This window comes from Mustela nivalis, assembly GCF_964662115.1.
Source record: "Mustela nivalis genome assembly, chromosome: 8".
Taxonomy (NCBI): Eukaryota; Metazoa; Chordata; class Mammalia; order Carnivora; family Mustelidae; genus Mustela; species Mustela nivalis.
Genome location: NC_139027.1, coordinates 89,159,806 through 89,183,590, shown reverse-complemented (window position 1 = coordinate 89,183,590; position 23,785 = coordinate 89,159,806). Strand labels below are relative to the sequence as shown.

General features: G+C 40.4%; 1 protein-coding gene across 3 annotated transcripts; it reads right to left on the bottom strand.

Moving 5' to 3' along the window:
* Positions 1-480: 480 nt before the first annotated feature.
* Positions 481-23,723, bottom strand: GINS1 (GINS complex subunit 1). 3 transcript variants are annotated; one of them, XM_082744297.1, is made up of 7 exons: positions 23,366-23,723; positions 14,534-14,598; positions 10,857-10,955; positions 10,262-10,352; positions 6,215-6,331; positions 3,476-3,550; positions 481-1,031 (listed from the first exon to the last, which is right to left on the bottom strand). In XM_082744297.1, the coding sequence occupies exons 1-7, from the start codon at positions 23,390-23,392 to the stop codon at positions 963-965; spliced, it is 543 nt and encodes a 180-aa protein (XP_082600423.1). In that variant the 5' UTR covers positions 23,393-23,723; the 3' UTR covers positions 481-962. The 3 variants fall into 3 exon arrangements, with proteins under 3 accessions (XP_082600423.1, XP_082600422.1, XP_082600424.1); XM_082744296.1 differs by lacking the exon at positions 23,366-23,723 and adding an exon at positions 19,216-19,446; XM_082744298.1 differs by lacking the exons at positions 481-1,031; positions 3,476-3,550; positions 23,366-23,723 and adding exons at positions 3,675-3,805; positions 19,216-19,446.
* Between the last annotated feature and the right edge of the window lie 62 nt (positions 23,724-23,785).

The window sequence follows — 23,785 nt, the reverse complement described above, 5'->3', positions numbered from 1 at the left end:
ATTTTAATTTAATCTCTACACCCAACATGGGGCTCCAACTTACAACCAACAACTTACATGACTGAGCCAGCCAGGAGCCCCTGAGGGAATGCTCTTTAAGAGGAATTACAGGGGAACCTGGCTGCCTCAGTTGGTTAAGTGTGCGACTCTTGGTTTTCGTTCAGGTCAGGATCTCAGGGTTGAGAGTTCGAGCCCCACATCACACTCTGCACTGGGTATGGAACCTGCTTAAGGTTCTCGCTCTCTCTCCTTCTGCCCCTCCCTCTCTCTCTCGCTTTCTGTCTCCCTCTGCCTCTCTCTCTCCCTCTGTCCCTCTGAATGAATAAATAAATAAAAAGAGAAATTACATAGTCTTAAAAGACATTAATTTGCATAAAATAGCTTGTTCCGCTATAAAGCACCATTATAAACCACAGTGTTTTGTTCTGGTACTTAAATAACATTTTTGGAGTGAAAATTATCACTAAAGTAACACATGACCCCGACAACAACAAAAAAGAATTTTATTATATTAAAGAGTACTATATTAATTTGCCGAAGTTTTATCACTTAGGAAAGGTATTACCTTCCTTGAATTTGTACTATAAGACAGTATGCTATACCATGGGCTGGAAATGTACACTGGAAAAATAAAGTCATTACCAGGGAGGACAAAGAAAATCAAATATTAACAAATGCTTACTTCCATTAAAAAAATTTTGTCAAAAAACCACATTGTAGTAACTGTAGGAATCTTGTAATTACAGACATAGCTTACAATAGTTTATTACAAAGAGGAGGATGAATCCTGTACAAAAGAAAAGCAAACCACTCCTTTGCCAGATACCCCTGGTTATCTTAAAGAACTTCTGTAAAGAACCTTTAAAATCAAAGAGATGAGGGTGGAGATGGACGTGTAGCACATTCCGTTGTGTGGCTGCCCCTCACACCACAGGGAAGCCTAGTGGCGCCTCAGCACAAGGTCAGGACAGCACATGCTCCAGAATGCCCTGTCTAACCAGCTGCTCACACTTCCACCGGGGTAAAAAGTGCTGAGGGGAAGGGCGGGGAGAGGGAGAAAGAGAAAAAATTGGAAAAGAATTGAAAATTACATTTTGCATCACTAAAAAGCAACAACTGATCACTTATTTTTCAAGCAGCTGAGTAGCTAAACGTAAGTACATTTGTTATTTTAGTCAATTGAAATTGAAGCCACTTAAAACTCTACTGAATTCTGATTTTTATAAATAAATTTATAGTTTGCTTCATTTAAACTTAACTGAAGACTTATGCATTCTATCAGGAATTTTGTTATCTGCACTTTGGGATTTATGCACAGAAAACCCCAGGGTGGGATTCTGCACCAGTGGACCACAAGGGGACAACAGCTTGTTGGGAAGACCACTGAAAGGAGCTTCTTCTCAATTAAGCTTCTCTAGTATTGAGCCTCAACATTTATTCTCATCATAACTAGAGTAGCCTCTATCCTCCTGTATTTTTCAAGGATTAGAAGTATCTGTAATTTGCAGGGTGGGTGCTGTTCACACACTGCATGTAAAGACACTGGTACCCAGCTAAGGCTCATACTCCATGTCCTTCCAAGAGAAAACCACTCTCATTCTGAGGCCAAAAAGATTCTCCCTGTCTGATTCCCCCAAAACATAGGGGCTTAAAATGGGAGCGTTTACTGAAGTCTGGGGTGGGAAAGTACAGGCAGCAAGGCAGAAAACTTTCCAATCTCACAGATGACCAAAGAAGTCTCAAAGAAAAGATAGATGTTCTTGGGTAAAAACCAAAAACCTTACATTAGGAAGTTCACAGCAAATAATCTTTGAAAATAACTGCAGCATGAGGGATTATCACAATAGTTTAGGGAAGTGTGCCATGGTTCCATGGGCCTATGGGCCTTCCTCACCAGCTCACAGGCCTATCATGGGCCCTGAGACAGGGATTTACCTCCTGACCAGTCAGGAAGACACCCTGCTGTCTAATTTGTTAAATGGATTTTTAAAATGCCTTAAGAATGTGAAATGTAAAAAAAGAGAAAATATATTTAGTTGTTCGTTTAAGTTATTCCAATTCCTACTACAAAGTAGGGGGGGTTCTGATTTCTGGGCACATAAACATGCTTGCTATATGGACAAGTATAAAGAAATCTATGGCAAAAAAATGTGTTCCTATTATTGTTTTATATTATGTGGATGATCTACACCAAATTCTATAGAAAACTGGTTTTAGATGTGGTCAGATATTTTAGAAGTAGATAAATAGATAATAAGTAAAAGACACATAAAAATGTCCTCTATTTTTATAATCGAGGGTGGGCAATACTGAGACAAGTTAAACATCTCAAGGGGAAGGCTTCTGCACGGTCTACAGAGAGTGACAACTATCTAGCACTGGGAGCAGGAAGGGGTGGGGCGGGCTCAGCTGGTTTCTACCTAAGCCAGCCCCACCTGGGCACTATGGTGGAGAGATCAAAGAGCTTGAGAGAGAAATTCAAACACAGGCTGACAGTGTTTGAGATGAAGTTTTCTCCTATCTTGCTTTATGAGGATAGCTTTGTTCTTGTGAATCACAACTTCCTGCTGGGTCTTCCAGAAATACAGATTTTGATGAGAGCACTTCTTCATTATCTGCTTTCTATTCATTCTATCTACTTCCCAGAGGATACTTGGGAGGGAAATTTTTGCTCTAACAATCAAAGATTTTAGGATCCCTTGAAGAATCTCTTTAGGGGTGCCTGGGTGGCTCAGTGGGTTAAGCTTCCGCCTTCGGCTCAGGTCATGATCTCAGCATCCTGGGATCAAGTCCCGTATCAAGCTCTCTGCTCGGTGGAGAGCCTGCTTCCCCCTCCCTCTGCCTGCCTCTCTGCCTACTTGTTCTCTCTCTCTCTCTGTCAAATAAATAAATAAAATCTTAAAAAAATAAAATATAATAAAATAAAAATAAACTTTTGATCGATATCACTATTTCTTTGCCAAAGAACTAGAATTTGAAAGGTGACCTACAAGCTGAAAATGAGCACTTAGCACCTTTTTTTTCCCCTCAAAGATTTTATTTATTTATTTGACAGGCAGAGATCACAAGTAGGCAGAGAGGCAGGCAGAGAGCAAGGAGGAAGCAACCCACTGAGCCACCTAGGTGCCCCGAGCACTTAGCACCTTTTTAATAAATTCAAAGAGAGCTGTTAAATCCAACAATTTAATAAGCCCTTAATAAGAATAAGCCCACTTACCTAGAAAAAGGCCCACTGTGTAATTTCCCAGTAACATGCTTAGTGTTAAATACAAGCAATAACCTAGTAAATTAACTTTTTCTTGATATATGCAAGTCTTTATATTTAGAAAACAGGCAAAACAGTGTGTCTTATACTAAGCATAATGCTTATGATACACATGCTCATCACAAGGCAACATTTACTTTGCTACTGATTCTAACATTTGCATAGTTCAACACTCTCATAGGATTTAAAGTATCTCAACACGAGAAATACCTGACTATTTTTTTTTAACAGGACTGAAGTACCATCATCAACTTCAAATTCTCCATAGTCTTTTAGACACCGCACCTGAAAAAAACAAAAAACAAAAACCTTTTGTTTTATCTAAATTATGTTTAATATATAGTGACCATAAAGTAAATAGGGGTTATAAAAATACCCACCCAGTACAAATGCTAGGCTTTCTGTCTCTCTGTTTCTTCTCTGTGTACCTGGGCCTAGGACTCCTTACTGACAAGCCAACTGTCCTGCTGGGATGGGGAGAATGGCAGGATCTCCACATGTATGTGTATGTCCATGCCGACAGCAAAGAAACCTAGGGAGCTGGTGAGGGAAGACAACATCACATATTGTGTTCCCTCTGCAAATCCTGAAAAATCAAAATACCTATCTACAAAGTAAAGAGAATGTTTTATTGATTCCAACTTGCCTCTTAACAGATTCTTCCATGAAATATCAGTATCTGAGAAAAGAACATAGGTAAGTCTCTACAATTTCTGTTTTAAAGGGATTCTTCTAATCTTCTTCAATATTCAGATTATTTCCCAGAAATATGTAGAAGTACACCATGAAAGAAGAGATGCAGACTCACATCAGAAGAATCAAGAGAGGTTCTTTGTCAGGAGGTAGGAGGGGTGAGGCAGCCTTTTGATAACCACTTCTGTAACTGCCAAGAAGATTACCAAGAGACTGCAGCTTTCAGTTTTCCTTTCCCATGAGAACCCAGGATAGGAGTTGGTGCTCCTGAGGTCTTGCATTAGTATGAGTGAAGCCAACCCCACCAGCAAGTTCCAGGCTTCTACTTGTCCTAGATTTCATGCCCTATGATCCCTCTGAAATCTTTTTTTTTTTTTTTAATATTTTATTTATTTATTTGACAGACTGAGATCACAAGTAGGCAGAGAGGCAAGCAGAGAGAGAGGTGGAAGCAGACTCCCTGCTGAACAGATAGTCCAATGTGGGGCTCGATCCCAGGACCCTGGGATCATGACCTGAGCCGCAGGCAGAGGCTTTAACCCACTAAGCCACCCAGGTGTCCCATCCCTCTGAAATCTTAACATGACTTCCAAAGGTATTTTACTTAGTTCAAAAAACACCATTTAAGAAGAATCTCCTCCCCTGCCCCAATGCTACATTTTTGCTTCTTTAAATAGACTTATAGAGGCACCTGGGTGGCTCAGTGGGTTAAAGCCTCTGCCTTTGGCTCAGGTCATGATCCCAGGGTCCTGGGATTGAGCCCCACATCCGGCTCTCTGCTCAGCAGGGAGACTGCTTCCTCCTCTCTCTGCCTGCTTCTCTGCCTACTTGTGATCTCCGTCTGTCAAATAAATAAATAAAATCTTAAAAAAAAAAAAAAAAGACTTATGGAAAACCTCAAATACTCAGAAGTAAAAAGACTAATATAATGAAACTCCATCAGCTGGCTTCGACAATTATCAACATGCGGCCAATCTTGCTTCCTCACCTACTTCTGGATTATTTTGACCCAAATCCTACATACCATTTCATCCGTAAATATTTAAGTACCTATTTCTAAAAAATGAGATTCTATTTATTTAATTTTTTAGAGGTTTATCAATTTTATTCTTGCTCACAAAGAATCAGCTTTTGGTTTCAACTGATTTCTTTTTCTTTTCTTAAGTTTTTATTTAATTTCAGTTGCTGTTATATTAGTTTTAGGTGTAAGTTTTTTTTCAAGAAACATAATCTCAATACTGTTATCACATCTTATTAATCATTTTTACTATCATGAAATTCCCGGCTAGTATCCACATTCCCCCATCTATTTCATCACTGTTTTCTTTAAGGCTGCCATGTTACATCAGAATCCAATGAGAGCTACACATGACACATTTCTGACATGTCTCCACATCTTTTAATCTATACAGTTTTTTCCCTTTTTCCCTTCCTCTTGGTAATCTACTGATAAAGAAAGTGGGTACTTTGGTAGTTTCCCACAAACTAGATTTTGTTGTGGGTACCTATGGGGTCACTTAACATGTTCCTCAGTCCCCGAATTTCCTATAAACTGAAGTTTTATCTAGAGGCTTGATCAGATCAGGTTTGACTTTCTGGCAAATGGTGTTACACACTTCCTCTTGCAAGTCCTCATGAAACATAGAATGTCTGGTTGTTCCTTTCTAGATGTTACGACTGATCAGTGGGTCTAGGTGTTACCTGTACCCATCCGTAAACCTCATCATCATCTCCATTAACTTTTCACCTACTGGTTTTAGAAGCTATTTGTCTTTAAAGTAATTTAAAATAATTTCTGTTCGACTAATCTACCAACTTAAAACATAGGTTCATATGTTTCATTCTGCTTTCAAAATCTACGGGTTGGTCTTCACTTTAGTTTTTTTAATAATATATAAAGTATATATATGGTTCCAAAATTAACACTGTTAAAATATGTATATTCAGAAAATTTTAGCTATTCTATCCTATTCCCACCATCCCCCTAGAGGTAACATTTTTGGTTTGGATATATGTTTCTTTTTTAATGTTAAGTTAATATATATTTATATACTCCCTCTTCTTAGACAAACGTCAGCATAATCTATGCATTGAAGAAAAATCTATTTTATCTTAGTGTTTTTTTTTAAAAGATTTTACTTTTAACTAATCTCTACACCCATCATAGGCCTCAAATTCAAGATGAAGAGCATCATGCTCTACCGACTGAACCAGCCAGGCACACCAAGAAAAATCCATTTTAAAAGGTATACTTACCTCGATATATAGGCTTTTCGGAGGTTTCATATCCTGTGTGATGTCCAAACCTTCATCTCCTCCCAGTGACTTCATATAGATAGCAAGGGATTTTTTATAATGATTGAACCACTCCATCTGTAAATATAGTCATTTTACAAAGTTATCCTTTCATAAATAGCACATTTTCCCACATAGATCACTACTGACGATTCATTCATTTAAACTGCAAGTATTACGAATTGCCTGCTATGAACTGGTCTGGGGATTTAGGATAGATCATTTAACAAAGTGAAAATCTCTATGCTCACAGAAGTTACATTCTAGCATACTTAATCACAGACCTAAGAGACATTTGACCAGATAAAAACTCCATTTCAGAATTATGATCTCTCTAAACCCTGCATTGATAGTTTTTCTGGAAACTATTAAAACCCTGCTGAGAAAAACACCCAAGTGTCCATCAACTGATGAGTGAATAAGATACGTATATCCATACAATAGAATATTATTCAGCCATACCTCAGTATGGTACATGTTAGCACATGGATGAACCTCAAAAACATGCTAAGTGAAAGGCACAAAAGGCCACATACTTACTACATGATTCCACTTAAATGAAAAATCCATAATACAAAAACCTATATAAAAAGTAGATTTGTAACCTCCAGGAGCTGGGAAAACAGGAGACAATGTAGAGTAACTGATAATGGATACAGAGTTTCTTTTGGGGGTGATGAAAATGTTCTGGAATAAGATGGTGATAACAGATACTCTGAATATACAAAAAACCCCAAGTTGTATATTTTAAAGGGGTAAACTTTATGTTATATAAGTTACGTCTAAGTAAATCTGTTATTTTTTTCATTGTTGAGAGATATTTAAGACCTAAATATATGCAGGGATTATCACATACATGATTCAGTATTATATCAACTCACCTATAGATTCAATTCAATTTCAACCAAAATCTCCAAAAAAAAAAAGAAATAGGAGCACCTGGGTGGCTCAGTGGGTTAAAGCCTCTGCCTTCGGCTTGGGTCGTGATCCCAGAGTCCTGGGATCGAGCCTTGCATCGGGCTCTCTGCTCTGTGGGGAGCCTGCTTCCTCCTCTCTCTCTCTCTGCCTGCCTCTCTGCCTACTTGTGATCTCTGTCTGTCAAATGAATAAATAAAATCTTTAAAAAAAAAAAAAAAAGAAAAGAAAAAAAGAAATAGAACCTGACAAATTGAGTCTAAAATTTACACGGAAATGCAAAGGGCCAAAACTAGTTGACACACCAGAAAAAGAACAAGATGGTAATACTTACTCAAGACATACAATAAAGTTATAATAATTACAACAGTGTAGAACTGGTATAAGGACATATAGATTAAGAGAATAGAAGAGAAAGTCCCCTATCCCAAATCCTCAGATATACTGACACACAATTTATGACAAAAGTGGCACCACATGTAGAGCAATGGTAAAAAGACCTTTTCAATTAAGTGATATTGGATTATCTCACTATCCGTATTCAAAATTCAACATTATACACAGAAATCAATGCCAGTACTGTAGATCTCCTCGTGAAAGGTAAAGCAATACAGCTCCTAAAAGATTCCATAGAAAAACGTCTTCATAATCCTTATAAGAAAGTATGTGTGTGTGTGCACGCCTGCCTGAGCCCTCAGGTTTAATAATGCACCTACATGACTCACAGAACTGTGGAAAGCGCTACAATTACAATCACAATTTTACCATAATGAAAGGGATAAGAAACACTAGCAGCAGAAGGAAGAGGCACATGGGGAGGTCTGGCAAGGTACTACAGGGGCAAAGGGTAGGTCATCCCAATATGGGCCAATTTAGCAAGAAGTGTTTTGAGTTAAAAAGCAATTTAAACCCAGCAGATTCAGGAAAAGCTCTTTAGGGGGCCTGGGTTGCTTAGTCATTAAGCATCTGCCTTTGGTTTAGGTCCTGGGATAGAGGCCTGCATCAGGCTCCCTGCTCAGCGGGAAGTCTTCTCTCCCCTACTCCCCCTGCTTGTGTTCCCTCTCTTGTTGTCTCTCTCTCTGTCAAATAATAAATAAACAAAAACCTTTAAAAAGAAAATGGAAAAGCTCTTTGTCTCTCTTTCAACTGCCTTAAAAAATTTAGATTAAGTATCTGCTCCAGGAAGAGAGTTCCCACCATAGACAACCACATTATTCTCTGAACAAGGTATGGTAGACAGGGAGGGACCTAGCAAAGCCTGTTTGATAACAAAGCCTCTCTTTGTCTCATTGTTTCTGTGGGTGCCCACCCCTCACCCCCTACCCCACCCATCCCCTCAAACATCTGTTTACTAAACATTTGCTGTTTTCCATTCTTCTGGAGGATTACATTCTTTCCCTTTCAAGTCCTAAACCCCTAACCCTTGAGGCTCCTGGCTGGTTCCACTGGTAGAACATATGACTCTTGATTCTCTTGATCTGAGAGTCCTGAGTTCAAGACCCATGTTGGGCACAGAGCTTACTTAACAACAACAGAAAAGACACATATACCTCATTTTGCCTGCTTTTGGAATTTCCATGTCTATATGGATTCCCTGTATGTATGAAATTTGATTTTTTCCTGTTTATCTGTCTCATGTTGGGACACCCAAGGTGGGTCAGTCAGTTAAGTGCCCCACTCTTGACTTTGGCTCAGGTCATGATCTCAGGGTTGTGGGATCGAGCCCCACACTGGGCTCTGTGCTCAGCACAAAGTCTGCTTGAGATTATCTCCCTCTCCCACTGCCTCTCCTCTGGCTTGTGCATACCCTCTCTCTGATGAATAATAAACACAATCTTAAAACAAAAAATCTAGCTCATGTCAATTCGATTCTTATTCTGGTTAAAAGGACCTTAAGGGGACAGGACATTCTTGCTCCCTGACAGTAAACAAACATGAAGCTTCTAGTGTCCTTTCCCTATGGAATCATGACACACTGCCCTTCTGGCATAATATGTAACAATACACACAAAGTACTGTCAATTGGGGAGGCTCACACAAGCTTTGTGTCCAGAATTTTTACTGGGGTTTTATCACACAGGCACCATTGTTTAAACTTTCTTTTTTCTTTTTAAGAAATTTTTTATTATTATTATTATCTATTTGACAGAGAGAGATCACAAGTAGGCAGAGAGGCAGACAGAGAGAGAGAGGGGGAAGCAGGCTCCCTGCTGAGCAGAGAGGGCGATGCGGGGCTCGATCCCCCCACCCTGGGATCATGACCCGAGCCGAAGGCAGAGGCTTTAACCCACTGAGCCACCCAGGTGCCCCCAGGCACCATTGTTTAAAACACCATCCATGTGACTGAGTTCCAACTCTATCTCCACTCTCCTCTCTGGAAGTTTGACTGGAATCAAGATATTCAAAGCTCTAAACCTAAGGAGATAGCAGGACCCCTCAAATTTGTAGCCAGTTAGTCAGAAAGAAGCCCTGCAAACCCCCAAACCTGTGGCTGGGGAAGTTTGGTCTAACTCTAATAGTGTCAGAAGTCACTTCAAGCCTAGAATAGGTAAGTACTACCACCCTCATTGTGTAAATGAGGGCATTTAGACATAGAGAGAACTCAAGTCACTTACCAAAGATTAGACAGTGGCAGAAACAACATTCTGAACCCAAGTTTACTTGACTCTAATCCTGTGTCCTTAAATATTGGGCTAGCTCTGGGCCTTAGTGACGGGACAAATGAAGAGTTTTGTTACAGGTATTCATGTTGAATAAGAAAGTACACACACACACTCTCTCTTTATGGAAAATCCCTAAAAATGATGCCAGTTCTTTAATCCTATAAATGGATCACTAATAAGTAACATAATGGAATCCTTAATCTTGTTAATCTGAGAGGTTTCCACATAGCATTTAGAATTACTCCTATCATTCTCATCATACTATATACTAAGTAAATACAGACCAAAAACTGCTGAAAAACAGATTTTAAAGAGAAATACCATTATAGAACAATACTATGCTATACTCTACTGTACAAATACTATTACAGAACAATGCCACAACCACAATTTTCCAGATTCAGAAACGTGAACAACAGTACTAGCTTACTTCTTCAGCAGACATGTGAAATCGTAAAGCACTGGGCAGGACGCTGCCATACTCCCACCTGAGTGCTCTGATCCGAAGCAATCGGTCATACCTAGGACAGAAAGAAGGTATGAGATCACATGACTGTAAGAAGATACCTTGGGAATGACAGGGAGACATAAATATGGGCTGGATGGGTGCAGTGAAGAGTTCTTTGTTTCTCTAGGTTTGAGAATGGTGCCATGGTCATGGGAGAAAAGGCCCCAAAGGTCCTTATTTCTTAGAGTATTCAGTGGTAAAAGCCCATCAGTTTCTAGAATAGTTTTAATACAGGCAAATAAAACAAGATGAAGCAAATATGGAAAAATGTTAAAAAACTGTTAAACCTATATGATGTCTCCATGGGGGTTCACATTATTATTCTCCCTAGTTTTATGAATACTACAATTTTTCACAATGAAAAAATTTAATGGAAGAAAGAAAAGTATTTAGAATGCTTATACAGGAAAAACAAATCTAAGAATGTCTGTTATCCATTTGAAATGGTTAATTAGGAAACCACATGGGAAGCCCTCCATTTATTCCCTGCACCACAAGCAAAAACTGAGAAACTTACAGGTATGCTACAGCACAGCGTCGATTTCTTAACAAAGAACAGTGTCGAAACTTGATGGTTGATATCAAGTCACTTTGTCCACCCGACTTTACTTCATTCCTGGTAAGAACATTTAAAAAAGAAAAGAACAAATATACATATTTCAGCATAAGGAAAATTTTCAAAGCCAACTAACAACTGACCTCCACGTTTGTTTTTATCTATTTATAATTAGTGATTAATCTAAACAAATAGTACCTGCCTCCACATAAGAGCTTTAATTGGTATGCTAAAAGACAAAAAAGCCAAAAACCAAAAGTAAACTAATTTACCTAAAATCATGCTATCAGCATTTCATTTAAGTATTTAAGTATTCACTTAAGTGTTTAAGTATTTAAGTATTTCACTTAAGTATTTAAGTATTCATTTGGTATTTTGCATTTTTGCACACTGATTAATCTTCATTATTTTCAAAAGACACACATTGTGTTTACTCACTTTTTAGAATTCTTTTACCATGCTGGAGTAAGAGATAAACCTAACATCATGGTTAACAAGATTATGATCTTACATCATATTTTTATTTTAAATAGGACTATTCTTTTAATGGTTTTTCTAAATCTTTGCAATAAAGTAAGTTAAAATGGTAGTAAAAATGGTCCTTCATTTATCCCACAAATATTTATTGATCTTCAACATGTATGTGTCCTATATTGCAGTGTTGTTCACACAGAGAGGGAAAAATTTTGGTTTTACCCTACAAAATGTACATCTCCTTAGATATTAGATAAATATCATATTTAAAAACCAGATGTATGGGGCGCCTGGGTGGCTCAGTGGGTTAAAGCCTCTGCCTTCGGCTCAGGTCATGATCCTAGGGTCCTGGAATCGAGCCCTGCATCGGGCTCTCTGCTCAGTGGGGAGACTTCTTTCCCCATTCTCTCTGCCTGCCTCTCTGCCTACTTGTGAGCTCTCTCTCTCTGTCAAATAAATAAAAATCTTTAAAAACAAACGAAAAACCACAAACCAGATGTTTAATTAATGGGCACAGAGTTTCAGTATTATAGGATAAAAGATTATGATGATGGATGGTGGTGATAGCTGTGTAACATTATGCACATATTTACTACCACTGCACTGTACACTTAAAATGGTTGAGATGGCAAATTTTATGTTATTTATATTTTACCATAATAAAAATGATGGAAAAAAACAAATCAAAGACAATGTACAGATTGAGTAAGAATCTACTTTGGAGTTTTAAAAGGAACTGGATAGGAATGCCTGGGTGGCTCAGTGGGTTAAAGCCTCTGCCTTTGGCTCTGGTCATGATCTTAGGGTCCTGGGATCGAGCCCCGCATTAGGCTCCCTGCTCAACTGGGAGCCTGCTTCCCCTGTCTTCCCCTCTGCCTGCCTCTCTGCCTACTTGTGATCTCTGTCTGTCAAATAAATAAATAAAATCTTAAAATAAATAAATGAATAAATAAATAAATAAAAATAAAAGGAACTGGACAGATAAAAAAGGGATTTCTTCCTGTAGTGCCTGTTCCAGTCCCTGAAAATAGAGGGAAATATCTATGTCCCTGTCCTATCACGTCTTCTACATCTGCTCTGTACATTTCTGTCACTCTCTGAAAGTCAGATTCATCCTCCAGGTTGTTTACAGTGTGCTCTGGATTATAAAGAAACAGTACAAATAAAATATACCCAAGGTAATACCAGAGTATTTCATTAAGTACATAATAACTTCCTAAAAAAATTTACTTTTACACGTGTAATTAAAAAGGAATAGACTTCCAAAAAAATTTTAACAGAAATAATAGTGACTGTCCCCTACACCCCACCAAGAAAGAAACTAGGAGGGTGGGGCACATAATTTTGGATCACAAATTTGCAAATGGTACAAATACAGCAAATACAGGAAAATCATTCCCTTACTGGACTAAGGCCTGTCAGGCCACCTCCTAAATAAATATGTCTTTAACCTGTTCACTTTCTACTTTGTCCAGGTCACCTCTGCTGTCACCTGGATGGCCAGCATGCCTCCCTTCTCTTGGTCCCCTTGTCTATGGTCCACAGAGTAGCTATGGTGATCTTTTAAAACATAACCATGCCACCATCTTAAAATTGCTTAAAATTCTCATCTTGTGTTACCCTTTGCCTGCTTGCTAAGCTTCAGCCACACTGGTCTTCTTTAACTATCACTGTCCTGAGCACCCCACCCTCCTTCACAACTCAGGGCCTTTGCATATACTGCCCCCTTGATCTAGGACACTCTCTGCCCCATCACTGCCTCACTGAAACTGGCTTCTCCTTTAGATCTCAGCTGAAAGGTTTCTTCCTTGGAGAGAACTTCCCTGATACCTCAATCTAAGTCTGCCTTTAATTGATTATTTTCTCTCCCAGAACTGTTGTTTTCCTTCATGGCATGTATCCCAATTCGGCATATCTGTATTTATTTATTATCTATCTTCTGCATTATTAGACTGTGAGGGCTATGGGGACAGACATCTTTATTGTGTCGTTTACAGCTGAAATACCAGAGCCACTTATCAGCATATAATCATTTAGTACATATTTGTTGCATGAATTAATGAATGAACAAAGTGCTTGGGAACTTGAGTTTGGGACTTTATATTTGCCTTATACTTACTGTAAACCTGCTATGGTTCTTTCCTTCATTCCACCTGTGAAGATTTTTCTGTATCTCTCCTTAAACAACTCAGTTGGAAAATGCTCCCACTGTTCATGTGCTCCACAGATCTTACCAGCATGTTACTGATTTCTATGCCCAAGTAACTGATCAAAACACTGTACCCAATAAGGCCAAAAATGAAATGTCAGGTCACAGACGGACATCTGTTGATTGACATCTGTTGGCTGAGATCTGGATAAATCACCTCTGATCCCAGAGCTGATACTCCTTGTATCTTACTCTTCACCAAATCACAAGAACTTACGAAGTTTGTCACACAGCCCAAATGCTCCACTGTGCTACCACCATGCTCAGCTCTAAATGTTTTCTAAACCCAGAGCTCTTTTACACACCAGGCTGTAGCCTTCTATAGCACTGGTTCTAGGCAAACTTTGCTAAAGCTGCTGGAAATCACTGCAGCTCCTATTAAGTTTACAAATTGCCTGTTACCCATTTAAGGCACCAAGGCAGCTATTAGTGAAAATGAGCTGTGGAAACTCTAGATTTCACTTTGTTAGAATTTTTATTTGCTGCTGTCTCATTTCTTTTAAATTCACTCTAATACCCTGTCATATGATTCAAATAAATATTTACTGAGCATCTGCTATGTACCACACACTATTTGAATCCCCATAAATTTAGGGTGATCAACACAAATCCCCTCAGTCCTGTATAGCTACAGTATGATCAGGCTCACAGATAATTAAAAAAAAAAAAAAATCTTATCTAAAAACTGATGGGACATTATCTTATTTCAGTATCATATTTTTTAAGTTGTTTTAAAATATCAGTCTCATCAGGGGTGTGTGGGTGGCTCAGTTGGTTGGGTGTCTGCCTTTGGCTCAGGTTATAATCTTGAGGTCCTGGGACTGAGCCCCATATTGGGCTGCTGCAGCTCAATAAGAAGAAGCCTGCTTCTCCCTCTCCCTCTCCTCCTTTCCCCTGCTTGTGCTCTCAAATAAATAAAAACTCTTAAAAAAGACTTCTATCTGTCAAAACTTACACATCAGACTGGTTTTGTTCATATAAAGCTTTCATCTCCTCCAGAACTTGCCTGAGTCCATCCTCCTAGAATATATAAAATGATAGATACACATCTATTAATTCCTCTACCAAGTCCATAGCAATGTTTGATCTACTCTGTTTATCTTTGATTTTGATATCTTATCAAAAAGCAATACCTATGAGAATGGATATAACAAGTGTTGGTGAGGATAAGGAGAAATTGGAACACTCATACATTGTAGACAGGAATATAAAATGATGCAGTCCTATGAAAAACATTCTGATGGTTCCTCAAAAAATTTAACATAGAATTATCATATCATCTAGCAATTCCACTCTTAGGTATAATACTCAAGAAACTTGAAAACATGTTCATTCAAAAACTTTGTACATAAATTTTCAGAGCACCATTATTTATGGCAGCCCCAAAGTAAAAACACCCAAATATCTATCAACTGATGAATAAATCAAATATGGTATATCTACTCAATGGAATATTATTTGGACATAAAAAGGAATATAGTACTGCATGCATCAACATGCACTGAACTTTGGGAACATTATCCTAAGTGAAATAAGCCAGACATAAAATGTTAAATATTGTGATTCCACTTACCTGAAATATCTACATAGGCAAATTCCTAGGGATTTGATTAGAGGTTACTAGGGACTGAGGGAAGAGGGAAATGGGGAGCTATTGCTTAATGGTTACAAAGTTTCTGTCACAGTTGATGAAAATGTTTTGGACAGAGGGGTGATGGTTGTACAATGATGTGAATGTAATTGATGGCACTGACGTACACTTAAAATTGGTGAAAATGGCAGATTTTATGTTGTATATATATTCTACCACAATAAAAAATAGAGAAAAAAGGGTTGCCTGGGTGGCTCAGTGGGTTAAAGCCTCTGCCTTTGGCTCAGGTCATGATCTCAGAGTCCTGGGATCGAGCCTCGCATCCGGCTCTCTGCTCAGCGAGGAGCCTGCTTCCTCCTCTCTCTCTCTCTCCCTGCCTCTCTGCCTACCTGTGATCTCTCTCTCTCTGTCAAATAAATAAATAAATAAAAATAGAGAAAAAAAGCAATAAAAAGGAATGAATTACCGACAACTTATGCAATCAACATAACTGATTAAAGAAACTCTTAAATACACTGTAGTAAGCAATAGTAGTCAGATACCAAGGAGTACATACTGTATGATCCCTGCTGGCCCTTTAGAGAAAAAGTATGCAGCTCCTAGCACATTGAATCCAGAAACCTCTTCCCACCAAAAAAGACAATTATCTGTAGCCATGGAAAGTCTATCAGTGGTTGCCCACAGCTGCAGATAGTAGGTAGCTACAAAAGGGGAAAAGGGAACCTTTGGGGTGACAGGAATCTTGACTGTGGCACTGGTTATAAAGATGTATACATTTGTAAAAAGTGCTAAGGCATGACAAAAATAAGTAAGTAAATAAATAATGAAAACAGATCTTAAAAAATTATTACAAGGGTAGTAATAATGCCTTCTGCTCAGGTCATGATCCCAGGGTCCTGGAATTGAGTCCCACATTGGGCTCCTTGCTCAGTGGGGAATCTGCTTCTCTCTCTCCTTCTGCCCCTCTCCCTGCTTATGTACTCTCTTTCTCAAATAAATAATAAAATCTTTTTTTAAACATTTTTTAAGATTTTATTTATGTATTTGACAGAGAGAGAAATCACAAGTAGACAAGAGAGGCCGGTAGAGAGGGGGAAGCAGGCTCTCCGCTGAGCAGAGCTTGACGCAGGGCTCAATCCCAGGACCCTGAGATCATGACCTGAGCTGAAGGCAAAGGCTTAACCCACTGAGCCACCCAGGTGCCTCTAAAAGATTTTGTTTATTTATTTATTTGACAGAGAGAGAGAGAGATCACAAGTAGGCAGAGAGAGGGAGAAGCAGGCTCCCCGCTGAGCAGAGCTGGATGTGAGGCTTGATCCCAGGACCCTGGATCATGACCTGAGCTGAAGGCAGAGGCTTAACCCACTGAGCCACCCAGGCACCCCTAAATAATAACATCTTAAAAAAAAAAGATTACCAGAAAACATGAACACTTTTGGTTTGCAACAAGAGAAGGATCAAAGGAGTTTCTCTACTATCCACCTTGGGGCAAACTTCTAAAAAATTTTCCTTTGGAAGAATAAAATTATTAAAATTCTAAAATTCATAAATATTACATAGTAGGTCTTTCAGCAATCCAAAGATAAGTGACCCAGCTACTTTTAAGACCAAAATGTATGCAGTAGCAAAAACATTTTGGGACTATTGGTATAACTACAAAATCAAGAACTTAATCCTCTTCAAACATAAGAAAATATATAATTCCTAATAAAAAAAATGTTAAGCATGATTTCTATCTTCCCTTTGCTCAAGTAGTTAAAAAGAGGTCATGGAAAAGTCTGATCTTTTAGAATTCAGTTCAATATTCCTTTTATCAGCAAATAATATTTTAAGAAATAGCTGAAACTCCTGGATGAGTAATAGATCTACAGGCATACAAAAGATACATATGAGGGGCCCCTGGGTGGCTCAGTGGGTTAAGCCTCTGCCTTCCGCTTGGGATATATGGTCTCAGGGTCCTGGGATCGAGCCCAGCATTGGGCTCTCTGCTAGGCGGGGAGCCTGCTCCCCCCCCCCCCCCCCGCCCACTCTCCATCTGCCTGCCTCTCTGCCTACTTGTGATCTCTGTCAAATAAATAAAATCTTTAAAAAAAAAAAAAGACATGTGAAATTTTATAAAAGTACACACATGTGGGGCACCTGGGTGGTTCAGTCAGTTAAGCATCTGCCTTCAGCTCAGGTCATGACCCTGGAGTCCTGGGACCGAGTCCCACATTGGGCTCCCCACTCAGCAGGGAGTCTGCTTCTCCCTTACCCTCTGCCCTGCTCCCTGCTTGTATTTTATCTCTCAAATAAATAAAATCTTAAAAAAAAAAAAAAATACACACATGCTGGGACCCCTAGGTGGCTCAGTTGGTTAAATGTCTGCCTTTGGCTCAGGTCATGACTCCAGGATCCTGGGATCGAGCCCTAGGTGGGACTCCCTGTTCAATGGGGAATCTGCTTCTCTCTCTTCCTTTGCCTCTGCCCCTACCCTCTGCTTGTGTTCTCTCTCAAATGAATAAAACCTTAAATAAATAAAAATACATACATGCTTTCAGATTTAGATTTATCTATAGTAAAAATTCCCACCTCAGGCTGGGAGCCCAAGATAATTTTCCTAAAAACTCACTTAAACTATTACCAGTTCTGCATATAGAAAGTGGACAATTATTTCAATTTGCTGAATTCAGCATCTAACCTTGAGATCCTGGAATGAATAAGGCAGAGTCCTGCTCTAGACCTACTATCATCTTCCTGGGAGGAATGATTCTTGGAAGTTCCTGTGGGCCACGGGCCTACAGGAACAATCAGACCAATCAGATGGATTGGCCTGTCCCTGCTTGGCTATGTCAAGGAGTGGCCAGTCTCCTCAAGCTGAGTCTTCCAGGCTGCTGAGTAACTTGGCTAGCAGGTGGGTTTGTCAGCAGAAGGTGCACATGCAGCAAAGCTGCAAAAGGTGCCCTGCCAAACTACGACCTAGAAAAAGGAGTGATTTTATAAGTTTTAAGTTCCTTCCCTGGACTCCCCCCAAAAGTGGTAACTTAAAATTTGAGTGAAACAGGTTGTTGGATGGACTCAAGGTCTGCAGAGTCAGTCGCAAGGCTGTTGTGGCCAGTTCCTGTTGGACAAGTGTCTCTTTGAGGTTGTCTCCTCATATGCCTAGTTATCTAAATGCAGTGTGGAGTCCTATTTTAGAGCCTGCATCCCTTGGCATTCCAGCATCTCTGCTGAACTTCCCACCATTGTCTCCTAACTTTTTAAATGAAGTAACTGTCCTTGAAGAACAACAATTATATATTTTCTTATGTTTGAAGAGGTTTAAGACAGGAATCTAGGAAACCTGTGTTCAAGGTGAGGTTCTGCGCCAATATGTTGTAAGTTTGCACAAATCCCTGAACTTGATCTATAATTTCTTTTTTTAAGGATTTTTTTTTTAAAGGAGTGATCATAACCGCCCATAACATCTCCCTGCCACTGTTCTTTCTCATCTCCAATCTGTTGATTATCAGATTGAGTATCAGGCACTGTCCAGAGGACCTACACATATACATCCCACTCCGAGGGCCCTCACTACAGGAAGAACTGAGGCCTATTATTATGCTCTTTCTCGTTTTTGCAGAAGCGGACAGCCACAGAAAGCCGGAGTACTGCTCCAACCTCACACCACGGAGCCTGAATCCCGGCCTGGCTCTACAGGCCTATCTTCTGCCTTAGCGTTCAACAAACGCTAGATGGTTACCGGGCAGCCAAGATACGCTTGGTCAAGCAAAGGAACCAGCAGTAACGCTGTATGTAGGAAACACTGAAGGCAATATATTCAAGAAATTCACCAAATCGCTGCGTAATATAAACATGAACGCTCTTTTTCCTGCTATGTTTCGTTTTTCTGTGTTCCAAAATTTTGTTCCCTACTTTGGAGCTGACACGGTGAGAAAGCCCGCGCTCGGAGGAGACGCAGGTTAGACCCACAGGGTCGCCCACCCTCCCTCCGCCCGCCCGCCCGCCGCTCTCCCAGGCCCCGCGCCTTCAGCCAGACCAGCCCGGTTGACCCCGTCCTCCCTCACATTGAAGGCGGGCAGCTGCCCTTCTGGCGCGCGATGCAGCTCACGGACCAGCTCCATGGCCTTTTCGCAGAACATATCGTCCGCAGCCCGGTCCCGAGGCTTCGTCAACCGCCGGCTCTCACGCCAAACGGTCGCCGGGTTCACGCACACCGCTCTGGGGATCGGGTGGCTTCCAGTCCCACAGCGGCAGGTACTCGCCTCCGCCTCCGGTTCGCTCTTTGGCGCCAAACACGCCCAGCCAATAGAAACGCGCTCCAGGACCTCGTGGCCTACGGCGGCGGCCAAAGGACAATTGCCTCCGCTGCGCAGCCGCACTATGAGAAAGGTGAAAGCTGAGGAGGATTTCGCTGGTGTATCCTTCCCTAGGGAAACCCTTGCAGCTGCGGGAGTCAGCGGGAATGGGTTCCGGCCTGTAAGCTGAGCAAAGGCTCTCTTTTGAAGCACAGTTCGCGATATATACGTATCTCGCAACGTCTTTTTTTAAAATTAGGTCGAGTCATTTTCATTTAGGTTCAACGGGGTTCTACTTTGAGATTGAGAAGGATGCTCAGAAACTTGGTGTGCATTAATACAATGACGCAGTATTTCGTTTTAGTTGTGCAGTGTGGGCTTTTGTTTGCTCAAAAGGGAAACCAACTTTTATTGGGTATCTCCTTTGTGGTAGGGAGTGTGACATATGTATCATTTAATTCTCATGATTAACCCTAAAGTAGCTTTTATTTATTTATTTATTTAAGATTTTATTTATTTATTTGACAGACAGAGATCACAAGTAGGCAGAAGGGCAGGCCGAGAGAGGAGGAAGCAGGCTCCCTGCTGAGCCCAGAGCCCAATGCGGGGCTAGATCACTGGACCCTGGGATCATGACCTGAGCTGAGAGCAGAGGCTTTAACCAACTGAGCCACCCAGGCGCCCCCTAAGGTAGCTTTTAAAAGACCCTTGGTACTGATTAGAAAGCAATTTTTTTTTTTTAAGTTGGCTCCATAGCCAACTTGGGGCTTGAATTCAGTACCCTGAGATCAAGAGTTGCAGGTTGTCAGGACTGAATCAGCCAGGCGCCCCAACAACTGAATAGATAACCTACCAAGTTGACTCAGCTTCTAAAGTGACAGACTTTGTATTTAAGCTTTGAACCCCACAAAATCACCTTTGATTTTAAAGGAGTCATTTAAAAACATTTGGAAAATAGTTTTAATCAGGAAGCCTACAAAGGGGGAAAATACCCAGATTAACATCAATTCACACAGCTATAATCTTACCTACATGATTATGGAAATTTTCATAATCATATAGAATCAGAGATGAAAATTAATGCTGTAGAGACAACTTGTTTTATTTGGCTACCTTTAAAAAAGCAAAACTTTTTAAAAAAGGCAATATTACTGGATTCATTCTAACTAACCCTAGAAACTATGGTCCTCTTTTGCAAAAAAAGATACAACAGATATGTAATCTGAAGAATGAGCATGGAAATGGACTACAAAGCCTTTGAATCTTTAAGCTAATTGACATTTCCTTTTCAGCTCTACAGTCAGGGATAATTTAGCTAAGTTTTATTAAAAACAAGATCCATAGTGGTCTGTGCTACAAGACTGTATTCCAACAGTCACCAGTATCCACCGTTCTTTGTCATAAACCTTTTAAATTTCAGATCCTCGGCCTGAGATTCATTTCCTCACCAGCACAATGGGGGCAACAGTACACACTTCAGAAGGGTGGTGGTGATTCCTTACTCCTTCAGCAAATATTTATGAAGTTCCTACTATATTCTGTGCATTGATCTAGACACTGAAGATAAAGTAGTGAACAAAGTCCTTGTTCTCAGAGTCTATGTTCCAGTGTGGGATACAGATATACCAATGATAAATATATTCGTGAAAAATGCTCAGGAGAATAAGCCAAGGCAGGTAAACAGAGTGATGATGAGAGGACCTGAGGGTTTTCTTAGTGTTCAGAGAAAGCACAGACCAGCAGTGGGGAGCGAATAATCCATGTGGAGATGGGGCCATAGAATGGGCAGAGAATTAGCAGCAGGAGGAATGCAAGTGCAAAGGCCCCAAAGAGGGGAATGTATGACTCACACACATGCCACCCACACCTCTCCTTGAGACCCCAGCCTCAGCAAGGAGGCAGTGACACGAGCAGAGTAAGGGAGGAAGACCTTGGTGGCTGAGATCAAAGTGAGGGCCGGAGGCCCTTTCACAAGCTTTCTGTTTTATCTTCAGTGAGATGGGAAACCATACAGTTATTTTAAGCAAACAAATGACAGGACTGGACCTACATCTTTAAAAAGAACTTTGTGACAGGTGAGTTAAGTAGACAAAAGTTGGCAAAACTGGAGGTAGGAGACCACTTACACTAGTAAAATAATCCAAATGAGAGAGGATGGCAGCTTGGGCCAGAGTGCGGATAGAGGAGGTAGTCAGAAATGGTTGCATCCTGGATAGATTTTGAAAGGAGTGGTAATACAGATAGATATAAGAAGGGAGGATTCAAGGATGATCCCAGGGTTCTGACCCAAGGAAACAGAAGTATAATATTGCCATTCCTGAGGTGAAGAAGGTTACACATGGAGTTTGGGATGGGAAAAGAGTTGGGAGCTCAGCTTTGAACACAGTAATTTTAGGTGCCTACAGGATATCAGAGTGGATGAGTAGACCATTAGATACAAGACCCTGGAGTTCAAGGAAGGGGTACAAGATACAAATGTGGGTGTCACCAGCGTAGGATGGTATTTAAAGACCATACAGAAAGTCAATGTGGAATATCAGGAAGCAAGAATTTCCTGTTCCCTTCTAGGACCTTCTAGCTGTACTAAGAATCAGATTGATATGAAATAGATTAACAGGAGAAAACCAAATTTAGTTTCCTACATACAGGGAATCCACACTGACATGGAAATTCCAAAGATAGTCAGGCAAAATAAGGTATCTGTATATTATCCTGAACTAAGGAGAATCAGGTACGGGTCTGGGACTTTGAAGGGAAAGAATGTAAGTCACAGGGCAATAAGAAGAGCAAATGTTCGGTAATTAGATACTTGTCTTGCCATATAGATGGGTCACTCAGGTAAAATTTATTTCTGGTAATAAATTATTCTGGGAAAACCCCCCAATTTAGATTCTTCTATATAGTCAAGGGAGGGGCAAAAAGTTTCATCCACAGGGAGGAAGTCTATAGGGTCTTAATTGCCTTTAGCTCAAAATAATCCTCAAACCAAAGTGGCCCACCTTGGAGCAGCCTGGCCCTTGGCCCCTACAGGACCAAGAGCTGAGGACTGTATGGGCAAGGCCTAATGCCAGCCAGACTCAATAACCCTCACATTTCTCTTCTCAACAGCCCTCCCTTGTTTTTTTCTCTTTTTCCTATTTAAGAGGATTTTGTGAGTGATAGGGTCAAAAATTTTTTTTTTTAATTCAGTTTCTGGATTCCTAATCCCAGTATGTGCTAGTATAACAGTTTAAAGAATTCACAATTTAAATTCTAAAAGAGTATTTGGTGATATCCACACAAATATGAATGCTGGTTGTGATATTTTTATAACAAAATTAATGAAATTCTTTCACAATTTAAGTATCATTACAAAGCTAATAGAAGGAGCTACTAATTTCTCCTTTTTTTTTTTTTTTTTTAAATCTTTGACAGATAAAGATCACAAGGAGGCAGGGAGGCAGGCAAGAGAGAGGAGGAAGCAGGCTCCCCGCGGAGCAGAGAGCCCAATGCTGGGCTTGATCGCAGGACCCTGGGATCATGACCTGAGCCGAAAGCAGAGGCTTAACCCACTGAGCCACGTAGGCGCCCCTGAATTAGTTCTTAACTTGGGTTTCACAAGTGTAAATTTATCTTTGAAACATTTTTTTTTCCCACCTTTTTTTTTTTTTTAAGATTCTTTAAGTAATCTCTACTCCCAACCTAGTCAAGAGTCTCCTGCTCCAGCTACTAATTACTTTACAAAAATCTAAAATCAAATACAGACTTAAGAAGTATATTGTTTAATGAGTTCAGTTTCATACGTTCAGCCCTAAACTTAAAAATTAAATTACCTATATGTTTGTGTTTAAAAAAAGAAAAGTACCCGAAAGCATATTTTTTAAAAAAGTAAAATCTTGTGGGAAAATAGTTATAAATCATGAAAATGGTGACTTGTTACCTTTTGCTTTTGGTTCTCATAAATCATTACAGAAACGTTTCCGAGGGATTCGTTCACGTTGGGTTTCCAGCATTAGGGAAAAACCAGTCTGGGGGCGGGAGAGGAAGGAGCCAGCTCTCCTCTGCGGCTCTTGCTCTTTGGGTGCTTTCTGGCCGTGTTCCTTCCACATTAGGGCCACTGATCCGAGGCAGGACCGAGTGCTTTTGCTCACGGCGCTGAGCATGCCGGCAAAGGCCACCCTCCCCGCCGCGGCGCCCTAGCCCAGACTCCTCGCCTGCACTACCCGTCGCTCGGCCCCCACCAGCCTGCGACGCCCCGCAGGGCTCCGCATGCCCTTCTCCAAAATGGCCGCAGGTCGGCGCCGGGGACGCTGGGCGCGCTCCCAGCGGAACCCAGGAGGGGGCGGGGCGGGGCGGGGCG

What these genes read in the sequence shown, in the direction of transcription:
- GINS1 (XM_082744296.1), bottom strand. Translation starts at nt 19,290, where the DNA reads ATGTTCTGCGAAAAGGCCATGGAGCTGGTCCGTGAGCTGCATCGCGCG. An exon ending in CGCTGTGCTGTAGCATACCT is followed by an intron (nt 10,353 to 10,856) that starts GTAAGTTTCTCA and finishes TTTCTGTCCTAG; the next exon opens with GTATGACCGATTGCTTCGGA. An exon ending in TGTTAAAAAAAAATAGTCAG is followed by an intron (nt 1,032 to 3,475) that starts GTATTTCTCGTG and finishes CCTTCCCCTCAG; the next exon opens with CACTTTTTACCCCGGTGGAA.